We start from the raw sequence: 12,985 nt of genomic DNA, 5'->3' as shown, positions 1-12,985 counted from the left end.
TGAAAGAGTTAGGAAATGTGTTCCTTTGAAGAAACTTTAAACCATAAAAGTAGGATCTCTATATTCCTTCAAATTTGTTTGTTCACCAAAAAAAAAAAAAAATTTTTTTTTTCTTTTATAAATATTTTAAACTCATGAAGTTGGCTTGTGTTTTAGGAATAAAACAGTCAACAATTATTTAGTTATGTTCACAGAACATAGTTACTGAGAAAAAGAAAATTATTTTAGTCATAAAATAAGCAACTGTAAATATGATATGGTTTAATGAATTGATTTCTGCTTTTTTCTAGATGATTACCAGAAACAAAGAGAAGAGGTTTGTATTAATAGAGAGATGATGGCAAGATCAAATACAAAACTTTCTTCCCCCGCTCACCAGGTTCTAAAAACACTCGAGTGAACAACACCAGCTTGATTGCAGGATCACTTTACAAGATGAAACAGTAAAAATATAAACCATCAGTATGTTCAAAACAATGTACCTTGGAATAAGATTTTTGGATGGATGAGATACTTCTGGATATTAGCACAAATCAGAAGTAATAATAATAATGAAAATGGTCTTTAAGATATGAAAACACGTTCACACTGCCTCCAAAAGAAAGCTTTAATGGTGGCTGAATGGTTAAGATACTGGACTATTCAAACCCTGCCACAGGCATTGCATTGTACCCTTAGGCAAGGCACATTACCTTAATTTCCTCATTCTAATCAAGCAGAAAAATAGGCATCAGTTTCATTGTACAGTTGAGAACAGTTGATATGAAAGAAGAGTATTCAGATGTAAAGGATATCTAAAAGGAATTTGCTTAAACATTTCCTAGACATTTTGTTTTTAATTTGCAAACTCATCTGACAAGAATCAGCAAAATAAAAAAAAAAAAGTGTTTAGGTGGATCATATTAAAAAAGGGGAAAACATCCCAACAGTATAATTTAATATTATATAAACATTATTTACCCAAGTAGAAGAGTACTGATAATCATTTTCAAAAAAAATCTAACCCAATGTTCTAGTCACAGCAATACCATGAGGCTACTATTGTGTAGCTATACCAACTAAGGATATCAATGACTTGAAAACACCTATGATAATAAGAGAGACATTTTAAAAAATTATATTTGACACACATTAGCTTAACAAAAGTTGATGCAACAGAAAAAAAGTGATTGCATATTCTTTAGTTTTAACTTCAACTCAAAAGACTATATTTTAGCAGCTAAAATACCAAACTACACTTTATGACAAACATGTCATTGGATGCAATAAATTTCCTATACATGTTCAAGGATAATAAAACTTAGAAATTATGGTTAATTATAAATTGATATGTATTAACTATGAGTTATCTGTAACCACAAATTGTGCACTTTGCACAATTTATGTTTAAAAGTAACTGATAGTTATAGTGAGAAAAGTATAAAAGGAAGTAATTATGACAACTTAATAGAAACCAGAATTTCATTAACCCTTTAGTGTTCACATTATTCTGCCAAAATTAATCCTTTTTTATCTAAATTGTTTTGAACTAATCATGCATTATCTTGAATCTATGAGATTTTGATGAGGTACCTGTAATTTTTAAAATGATATTGTAGGGTTAGTGTGAGAGACCAGATCTGGCCAGTTTGACCATAAAACAGGCAGAATACTTTTGGCCGGATATGGCCAATTTAAATGCTAAAGGGTTAAATGTTTGCCATTTCATGGAAGCCATTTTACTATGTCTAGACCTGAAGGATTCAAATGATAAACAGAAAATAAAGAAATCTCTGATTAAATTCAAATAGGAATATATTTCTAATTAAATCGTTTTTATTCCAATTTGTATACCATCCAATGATAGTGTAATTTGATTATGAACTTAAGGAGTATGAAGTTAGTGATGTAGTCTAAATGTTAGTAAAGCATATTTATTGGTTTCAAAAAGAGGTGGTTGTCATGAGGGGGGATGTTAGTGATAGCAGCTGTCAAGTTACTATTAGCTTATCTAAATGGATATGTATTTTATATTTTGTCAATATTCAAGTAGGATGAAGTGTATAGTAACAAAAACACCTAAAATTGTAGATAATAACAGCTAGATTAATATTAGCACTCGACTTCGTTTCCTTTTTCATTAACTTTAAACTAGTCATCCTTGCAACTCCTATACAGTTCTGTAACTATACTAAATAAACCAACTATAATTTATTTATTTAACCCTTTCGTTACTGTATTTATTTTGAGATGCTCTGTGTTTCTTTCAATTATTTTAAATATAACAAAGAATTTAGTAAAATAATTTATCATTAAGCTAGTGAAAAACTTATGAAAACAAGACATTTGTACTACAGAACCCTACAAAAGGGTTAAACAATAACCAAATCAGTTCTCAAGCCTGGTAATGCCCCTGAGACATGAAAAATTGGAAATAATGTTTCTTATAGATAAGCAATATATTGATACAGTTTACCACCACTGATATGTTTCTAACAAATTCTCGCTGAGAGCTGGGTACTTGTTTTGTTCTTTACAGCCATTTCAACTGTAAAATATTGCAATACTGCAGGACAATATGAAGTTCATTGCACTCAGGTTTCATCTTTGTCCAAGAAAGATTATTATAAATGAAATAAACTTTAGTTGCTTCAAGTCACTGTTTCTTAATCTTTTTTTTTATCCAGCATGCCTTCCTTACCAGTTTACTATCTAACCCTGTTTCCTATATATTAAGAAAAAATTAGTCGTGTAAAAAATCAACACCAAGAAAAAATGAATTCAATGTAAATAAATTTTCAACCTAAAAGCAATCTTGCCACTTGAATGAATGCTTTAAATTTTCTCCAGGTTAAGAATTGTACCTTTAAACAAGAATTCAATATAATCTACATTTGTCAATGTGGCTTAAGAAATGTGATTTATACTTATAGTATTCGGGTTCATGGTTGGGAACAAATAAAGAAAATCAAATTCAAAAACATCAAACGGATGTAAATAACATATCAGAATATTTGCAATGGTAAAATGACATGGTATAGAATGAAATAGGAGGAAACCACATCAGACTCTGCTGCATGTGATTCCACAGGATCTTGTGATAAACATTAAGCCCCTTCCCAAAACAAAATTTTATAAGAATGTGAAGGTATTAGACATGCACACACATGCATGCACGCACACACACACACACACTCACTGAAAATGATTGGATCACAACCAGAGTTTATTCTTAGGTAAAATACCTATGAAAACATCAACAATTAGCAACAGTAATTTACAATTACAATATGTGATTAGTTTGTTTTTTGTTAAGTTTTCTTAATTTCCTTCCCTAATATTTATAGTTTGAATAAAATAAGTCTTCAAATCTATCTATGTATTTATTATTTAATTCAGAAATATTATTGAATTATTTTTTATATCATCTTTAGAGAGGTTTAGAAAAATTAAACAAAAAAAAAAAAAGAAGTCAATGAATTGATTTATAAGATTCACACTTTCTTTTCAAATCAATAGTTGGTATGTCTAAATTCAGCTAAGTCCAATTTTGACACAAATCAAATGATAAATATTGATTTTAATGTAAATATATTTTCCTGATGTTAGATTTTTAAGGATATTTAATCATATGCAATAAATGTAGATCACACTTATCAGATGAGCTTAATCGCTTGTTTACTATAAATATAGTTAATCATTATTTAAATACTTTAGATTCGTAAACACTTGAATCTCTGAACAATTTTATGAAAATAGAAATATTTTTTTTCTTTCATAACTTACATTTTTGAAGTAAGACAGTTAAGTATCTAACTGCAAATGAATCCTAATAATATAGTACCTGATACCTATTTGAGGATGAAAATGCTTTACAATTCAAATGTATGCAGTACTAGCCTAATAAATTTTGAACAGAAATGATTGTATAAAAAGGCTTAAAGCAACCACCAACTAAGTTTTACATCACTGACAACTGTACGATGCTGTGATAAAATTCAAAACTTTATATTATAAAAAGTAATGACAAGTGTTATAAATAATCACTATATATATATATGTATATATAATGTTGCTGCCTTGCGCAATCAGTCAATGTTGTTTTCTAAATCTTTATACATATGCACATGTTCGACATTTATATATATATATATATATACATATATAAAACATACACATACACACACAAATATATTGCGTGTGTGTGTGTGGGTTTGCTAGTATATAGTACCAGTATACAGAAACAGTTTGTGAACTGTGAAACAAGTTTGAATGTACTCTTTATTTACAAACATATCAGTATTTATGAGTGTATATTGATACTTTGAGAGATGCATCAAGATGTTTTTAATCAAGTGATATGACATCAGGTTGATTGAGTTGGTTGAGGTTTGAATTCAAACAGTCAGATGAAGTAGTGACAGCGATGGAGTTGGTCATAACTGTGGTAGGTAAGGGTGGATGGCTATGACTGATGCTGCTGCTGCTCTTACACCCGCTACTATTGCTGCTGCTGCTGCTAATACTACTACTGCTGTTACTGCAGCTACTACTGCTATTCATGCTGGATACAATGTTACTGTTAGGGGGGTAGCCTGGTATACCAATCAAGTTAGATATCTAGAGAAATAGAACAGAAAAATAAAACATTTTCTTTCAAAATGCATGTAAAAAGTGATCATTGTGGAAATGCTATACAGTTCTATTAAAAGTTCCTAAGGATTTTGTGAGACCATATCCCAATTCAACAAAATAAAAAAAAGTCAATGAATTGATGGCGAGATGGAAGAATCGTTAGCACGCCGGGTGAAATGAGTAGCCGTATTTCGTCTGCTGTTACGTTCTGAGTTCAAATTCCGCCGAGATCGACTTTGCCTTTCATCCTTTCGGGGTCGATAAAATAAGTACCAGTTACGCACTGGGGTCGATGCAATCGACTTAATACCCTTGTCTGTCCTTGTTTATCCCCTTGTGGGTAATAAAGAAATACATATCCCAATTCAAATGTAGGATTGTGATCTCATAATTTAAATCTATTGAATGAAGGCTAGTTGTCTATGCTACAAAATCAAAGCATCTAAGATCATAGAAGAAGATCTCATAAGGTGCGCTAGTATGATAAATGATAATGGTAAATATAATACAGAAAACTATGTTTATTTTTAAATTTACATATTTGCCCTCTAAATTTGTTTTTTTCCAGAATTTAATTTTGGCATTTCTGAATTTCATTCATTTTTGATTGCATCTGATCTTTCTCTTGTGAGGCAATGGAATACAGTCAGTTTCTCTTCTTGACTCTAAATGTTCTTGAGACAAGTCAGATTGCTGCTACCGTTTTTTGTTCCTTTGCTTTATTTTCCATTTCAATCACCATTACAGGTGAATTAGAAGCATAAATAACTTGTATCCATGTGTGTATGCTTATATATATATATATATATATATATATATACAACACACATATATATATATATACACACATATATATATGTACATACATACATAGTAACCAAGGGAAACAACTAAAATAAGCTTGGTGTTTTCTCTCTGTATATATGATAATTTAAATACGGAATGGCACTTAGAGTGATTATAATTTACTGGCACATGTAGTGTCCCGCTTTGCATAAAAATTCAGCACAGTAGCAAATCTTTGCCTTGAAAATGAGGGCTATATAAGGCAGTGGTGCATAAACAAACAACAATATTAATTTCTATACAATATAAATTTGTCAATTGCTTTTACGAGAGTAATGAAATATCACTGATCCCATTGCCAAGAATGAAGTCTCATTCAATTTATGATAGCAGAATTTCATTTAGAATTTAACAAATCCTTCTGAATAACCCCTTTATTTTCAAGAGAGAAATTAGTTGCTTATGATGAAATATTTTCCTATCTACTATGTACATAACTACACTGAAGCCTAGTCTCACAAGCATAATATTGGGACTGAATAAACTATTAAAAGTGGATTGGCTTAAATTAAAGCTAAACTTGAATAAATAGTACAGAAACAATAGAATTATTCATTGACATAACGTAGATATAGATTCTCTGTTGGGTTCAATGATTGAGTATTCCTGTTGTTCAATCAACAGAACTACCAACTTAATGAATTACAGCGTAAGTGGTTGAGCATACCACAGACACCAGGTACTCAATGTAACCTGCAGGCAGTAACTGCATGACAAAACTGAACCTTTGAATAAGTTCAACATAGTATGCCTATTAAGGCATACTAGTTTCTGTGTACTCAAATTCAAAGCCTGGGTTGCCTAGGGGCTATGGTAAAAAAATGCCACACAGTAGGATTGAACCCAGACATTCAGATTGCAAAGTGAACTTGCAAAATCCACAGTTGCAAAAGGTAAAAAAAAAATATGATGCACATTGCTATGATTCAAACATTTCACTTACCTCCATATCATCACTGGCCTCTGGTGATAGCAATGAGTACATGGAGACATCTGATGAAAGATAAGAAACACACACACACATGCATTAATAACTAGAATACAATATTTAAACAAGATACATATTGAAAAATGTCTTGAGAGTCTATAGTAAAAAGAAAAAGAACGATTAAGAATATTTGAACAAGCTGCTGCTTTTCAGATTGTTAATAACTGAGTGCAGTATTTATGTGTTTTTGTATTAAGCCTAAATCCTAAAGTGTTGTTTAAAGATGACTGTCTAATGTCAGAGGAGTAAGCAAGAAGGCTTCAAACTGACAAAGGAATTCTGATACCAAAATACATGTATTAAACAGATGTTTCCAAAAATATAAACATTTTAGTGCAAAATTCTCCAGATGAACAAGTAAACTCCAGTGATTTTTAAAAAAATAAATACAATAAATTCTAGATTTATTAGTTTTGATTTTTTTAAGGTTTTTGTTTTTCATAATTTTATTAAAATGTCTTCTGAAATTTGAAATAGGGGAGAATTTTAAAAAACAGAACTCACAAAAGATAATTAGTAAATTTAGTGCCTTAAAAGAACAAAATCATGAAATTCAAACAAAATAATTGATTATTCTACATTCAAGTCTGATATAAATTTTTGTAGGCAATATATATATATATGGAATTTGATAGAAATATAATAATACCAAAAAAAGTCTGAAAATGAAGAGCAGAAATTGTGAAATTATAATGAAAATTAGAAAATATTCTGAGCTAAGAACCTGGGAAGGAGTTGAAAGCAGCAGCATATTCTTTGGTTGCAGATTTTCACTAAAGATCCAATATCACTGTTGACTAATGCAAATATATGTAAGGCATATATTTTAAGAATAGTTTACAATGCATTTATTAAAAATCAATGTGCAAAGAAACTACAGGCTTATAATGATATTTGCAAACACACAAAAAGCAGTGTGACACAAAGGAATGATTTACTCTCAAAAGAAATAGAAAATATCTGAGTTAATGCAGAAAAAAAATTTAAAACATATTGAGTATGTAAATAAACTTGCATACTAAATTATAAAATATATAGCTATAGTTTTCTATTTTCTTATATTTTGCAGCCGGTTTTCAAAATGTAAGGAATTGAGAGTAGAGCAGGCCACTCACTTGAATGTATGTTGCTTGTCACTCAGTGGAACTTCACAACATGCAACGACAAGAGTCAACATGACATCAGATTCTCAAGCAGCTGCCATAGCCAAGCCTTCTATGAATTTACCATATCTGTTAGAAATGAGAAAACTAAATCAATGAAATCGGGGCATTTTTTCAGCTTTGACCCTTGATTGTTCCAGAGAAAGATGAAATGGATGATAACTAATATATGTTCAACAGAAGTACTACAGAATATTTGAAATAACCTAAAGGGTAGAATAAGATAACACAAGCAAAGAAAAAAGAAATGAGTTTCAGATTTTAATAGAATTATGGATGTTAATGTATATATGTAAATATAAATAAATGAGATGAAGTAAAAAAAATATTTTCTGCTTAGTTTTCTAAGCAATAGAACTGCTTTTTTTCCTCTCTAAATTTTGCTGCATCATTATTTGTAGACAATTGAAACAACAGCTTGTTCAAAAATACTATGGCACAGAAAAAAAAAAAAAGAAAAAAGAGGGAAAAATACCCAAAATGGCATCCAAACCTGATATCTCTATTATACAGGAGAAATAATGCTAGTTTTAAAAAAATAGCTTAAGTTTTAAGTAGAACATTTTTCTTTTGTTGTATGCATTTTCTGTTACTTAAGCTAAGTAAATCTTTTTAATAGCAATCTTAGCTTGAGTTTAATAATTAGAAATTAGAGACTAAAAACAAATAAAAACAATTTTGTAATATGTATAGTGAGTCTTTGATAAACTTCATATGATTTTTAAAATATAATCTTTCAATATACATTTTGCAATATCATTATTTTGTATGAACTCATCATAAATGTTTCTATGTATGTATGCATGCATCATGCACACATACATACACATTCAAAAACAGGGCAGATTATAAAGGACTTAGGCTATTATCAATGTAAACAATCAAACATAAATAAAAATAAGAACAACAATCATGCACATAACCTGCTACTAATTCATCTTTTAAAGTCGCTGTGTGTCAATGTGAACTTATTTATAAATTAAGTAAATAAGATGCAGAAGAAAATAAATAACTTCAACACATTTTTTTCACAAGACAAGTCTTTATTAAAAAAAAAAAAAAATAATAATAATAAATATAAATTTAAAGAAAAATAAGGGGCTGGGAAAGAAAAAGGGGATTCTAGAAACAAATTTTCCAACTGATTGCTGGTAATTTTGTGGTCCACATTTTATTTATTGGTGTTAAAATGAATAAACAGCCACAGGCACACACTCGCACACAACCACACCCCTGAAAACTGAATCCCTCTTAAAACCTGTCTCACCCCTAACTATCAATTTCTGAAGGTAACAAAACACTAAATATAATAAATATAGTAATTGTCATTGTGAAAACAACAATATTCAGAGTTCAGTAAAATACTTTGCATATGCCTATTGTCTTGAAATTCTGGATTAATTTAGTTACATATATTTGTTTCATATACTCTTTACTCTTACTTGTTTCAGTCATATGACTGCGGCCATGCTGGAGCACCGCCTTTAGTCGAGCAACTCGACCCCGGGACTTATTCTTTTGTAAGCCCAGTACTTATTCTATCGGTCTCTTTTGCCAAACCACTAAGTGACGGGGACATAAACACACCAGCATTGGTTGTCAAGCAATGCTAGGGGGACAAACACACACACGCACATATATATATATATATATATATATATATATACGACGGGCTTCTTTCAGTTTCCGTCTACCAAATCCACTCACAAGGCTTTGGTCGTCCCGAGGCTATAGTAGAAGACACTTGCTCAAGATGCCACACAGTGGGACTGAACCCGGAACCATGTGGTTGGTAAACAAGCTACTTACCACACAGCCACTCCTGCGCCCTGTATACATAAATTTCTATTAAAGCTTTTATTAGATGTGTGGCATATTCAAACCCAGTTCGAATAAGCCATACTTCTTGTGAAACTTCAAAGTCAAAATATTTTTGATATCAGACTTTAAACTCACAAACCTTTACCAAGTTAATTTTCGCGTTTTGATGCATATAAAAACACTCGCTTTTATTGTGTGTGTGATCTTCAATAATTTTAAGCCGAGGGATTTGAAAGCAACTGCTAATCTCTTCAGAAAATTTAAGTTATCAATCAATAATTGCTGAAATGTTCTGATCTTAACAGATTTCACCACCTGGAATTTAGTTCTAACGTTTCATACATTAATTCTTATTTACAATAGTCTAAACATTCATTCATATAAATATTTATATTACAATTGAGAGATGATTGCCCATACCATCTAATCAAGCCTACACCTTTTATGCAGCCAGATTACACTAATCAAAATACTTAAAACAAAAACAAAAAAAAAAGGCAAGAATAATTCACATACTCTCAGCAGAAATCTTTAACGAAAGAGACAATAATAGTTATGCTAACTAAAAGCAAGAAATAGTTAATGGGGGGAAAACAATGAGAAAACCTGTTTAAGCTATTTATCCTTAACTCTCAAAGACAGACAAAATGATTGTAACAAGAAAGGAGGAAAAAAAAAGGAAGAAAAAAAAAAAAAACTAATGAAGATGTATCAAGGACTGTCTATGTCCTCTCTGAATATTTGATGATGCCAACCCAAATTTGGAGTCGTTAAAATGATTTTTTTTTTTTTATTGTCCAAATAGTATACTAGTTTTATACCTATATGCACAGAGCTACTGCCATCCAGCAATTGTAGTTTCAAATCTCTCTGCCATTTTGAGAGGAATTCAGATAGATATAAAGTGAATCTCATTACCCCTTGGGTTTGGTGTTGAAGCTGCTGCTGCCGCTGCCGAACTGGAATTGGCTCCAGGGAAAACTGGTAGTTTTGTAAAATTTTCAGAAATATCATTAGCTGACAGTTCAGCAAAGTTTGGAGTAGGTGCTATGTACAATGAGTGTGCAGATTTCAACACAGGAGATGACCGCGAGCCAAATACTGCTGCAATACTGTTGGAGGTGATAACAGGAAGGGAAGGCTGCTGAAGATATACATTGTTGGAATACGCAGGAGATGAATTAACTGAAGTCGCAATTGATGATCTGTAAGAAATAAAGAAAGAGACAAAACAAACACATTAGCAATAATAAAAAAAAAAAAAAATTTCTTAAGGGTTTTATTTTCTTCATCCTTACATATTTTTAAAATTTAAATCCCAATGGAAAATTAGCTTCTCAAATGATTCCTACCTTAGTTATTCTTCCATTTACCCAGGATTGTCACGTTTAACCATATCATATAAAAATGGAACACTAATAAAATGTTTTGCTATAAAAATAAAGAAACTAATTATCTGGCTATAAAGCTATCACACAAAATCCTTAAAAAAGGCAGATCTAAAACTGGATTGATTTTGTTAGTAATTTTATAGTAAGGAAACTAGAGAACAAACAAATACTAAGGATTGGGGGGGGGGGTCCCCCAAAATTCCCATCACTAATTGTAGAACTTCTGTCTTAGCTTTTATATCAAATCACACAATTAGTAATGAAATTTTTAAATACAATTCCTAATAAGTTTAAGGAATCGCTTAAGCAAAAAAATCTTAATTAATGGAAAATAGATACATCTAGTTCATTCCAATGAGAACATTCTTTATAATGGGCAAAATATATAAAAACCAGTAACAGGACCTTGTAATAAGACTATTTAAGGATGCCTATTGCAATAAGCTTATAAACAAGCAATACATGGTGGAGAAAGAATCTCAATGGCTGGGGGAAATATCTTCACAAGAACACGACCATATTCCTAATAAAATATCAACAGAAATAAGTAATCTTATAAAATAAATTACATGTTGCAGTTCTTTATAGCAATCTAAGTATGGACAAATCAGATAGAAAAAAAATTATAGAACTTAACCACATATAAATATATGTATGTGTGCATGTGTATGTACGAGTACTTAATAATAATAGTAATAATGAAAGAACATCTGTACTAGGACAAAAAGAAAAAGGATTTCATGTTCCATTCGCAACTTACCTTCATATATTTTTACAAGCAGTCTTTAGTATTAAATGTGAGAAATTATTAGTAGTAACACATAGTAAAAATAGTAACTTCAAAACACTTCAATTATTTTGTAAATTTACTTGCGATAGGTTTAAATATGTTCTAAACATCATCCAAAGCATTCGAACAATTATCAGTAAAAATATTTTAACAGGATCAAAAGTTTTACTCCCATTCCATATGTTTAACTTTAATCTAATGATTCATTAAAGATGGGTTTTCAATAGCTGATTGCATTGAATCTGAGTGGTTAGTAGGTTTTGCTAATCCATCTGAAGAAAAACAAAAAAGTATCTACATCAATTTGAAAATGTTTTGTCTCATTCTTAAGTATATTTATAATCTTTAACTACAAACAGTTAAAGAATCAAATCAATTTAAGAAAAATCTAAAACGTTTTCATAAAACAATTCAGGTCTTTATAATTCTCCTTGAAGATTAAGATAATCTTTTCTTATCAAAAAAGTAAATTTTTTACAATAAATTTCTGGATTTACAGAGTAAAAGAAAAAAAAAAGTTTTTATGTACTTCCAGAGTCAATATGTAAAGCATTCTTAAGAATCAAAACTAGAATCTCAATGACCCAAAAAATTTACACTGCACCAATGTTCAAAAATAGAACAATAACAACATAAAAGATGATCTTAAAGCATTTTGATGGATATTTCAAGTGATATTGTAGAAAATACTCTGTCAATTTTTAGTGATTAGGCCTAGCATCTGGGATGTCAAGAATAAATATGATGAACATGAAATTTTTCTGAAATGTAAATTAAAAAAAAAAATAATTATGAGACAAGCAAAACTGTTTCAAACATTTTGCATTATATAATGTCTGCAGAAATATACACACACGTCTCAACAATGATGTTATGGCCTATTTAACAACCAGGAATAGCTAAGAGGCTATTCTCTGAAGCAGACAATTATATAACAGATATGGAAATGATTAGAACTAGCATCAAACTTGATTTGGGATCACTACAATACAGGATGTAGATGTGTCAAATTGATGGCAACACGGCCCTGGAGAGGTACCAAACACTGCAGCAGCCTAAAGTTCAATAGATCTTTAGCTAGCTTAATAAGTTACAAGTGTACAAAAGACATCTGCATACAACATATACAGATAACAGATGAATAAACTGCTGAGTAAGATCCTAAATGAATATTGCAGGAAGAATAGACAAGTGCCACAGACTTGCTCTATCAAACACCAGCATATATAATGAACCCACAAGAGGGAATGAGGGATCTTCTGTGCGATTACTCGACCTGCTAAATCTCACTCAAATAACACCTTACTGTCTCAAAAGGGAAGGGCACTTTAGATAATGTAGTCCACTTTCAGAAAAGAAAGATTAAAAAAGA

At 30.5% G+C, this 12,985-nt stretch overlaps 1 protein-coding gene across 8 annotated transcripts in view; it reads right to left on the bottom strand.

The window, feature by feature from the left end:
- Positions 1 to 2,662: 2,662 nt before the first annotated feature.
- LOC115210282 (E3 SUMO-protein ligase PIAS2) overlaps positions 2,663 to 12,985 on the bottom strand; it is a 150,395-nt gene continuing 140,072 nt past the window's right edge. For 6 of the 8 annotated variants that reach the window (XM_029778780.2, XM_029778782.2, XM_029778781.2 and 3 more), the window contains 3 exons: positions 10,351 to 10,637; positions 6,404 to 6,453; positions 2,663 to 4,599 (listed from right to left, as the gene is read on the bottom strand). In XM_029778780.2, coding sequence (XP_029634640.1) covers positions 4,327 to 4,599; positions 6,404 to 6,453; positions 10,351 to 10,637 — 610 coding nt within the window. In that variant the 3' untranslated portion in view covers positions 2,663 to 4,326. Of the gene's footprint in view, positions 4,600 to 6,403; positions 6,454 to 7,563; positions 7,681 to 10,253; positions 10,638 to 12,985 lie in introns of all 8 variants that reach the window. The other 2 variants (XR_004998907.1, XR_003881433.2) reach the window with 2 other exon arrangements.

Source organism: Octopus sinensis, linkage group LG4, assembly GCF_006345805.1.
Source record: "Octopus sinensis linkage group LG4, ASM634580v1, whole genome shotgun sequence".
NCBI classification, from domain to species: domain Eukaryota; kingdom Metazoa; phylum Mollusca; class Cephalopoda; order Octopoda; family Octopodidae; genus Octopus; species Octopus sinensis.
Note: the sequence above shows the minus strand (reverse complement) of the source record. Positions and strands in the feature narration are given on the sequence as shown.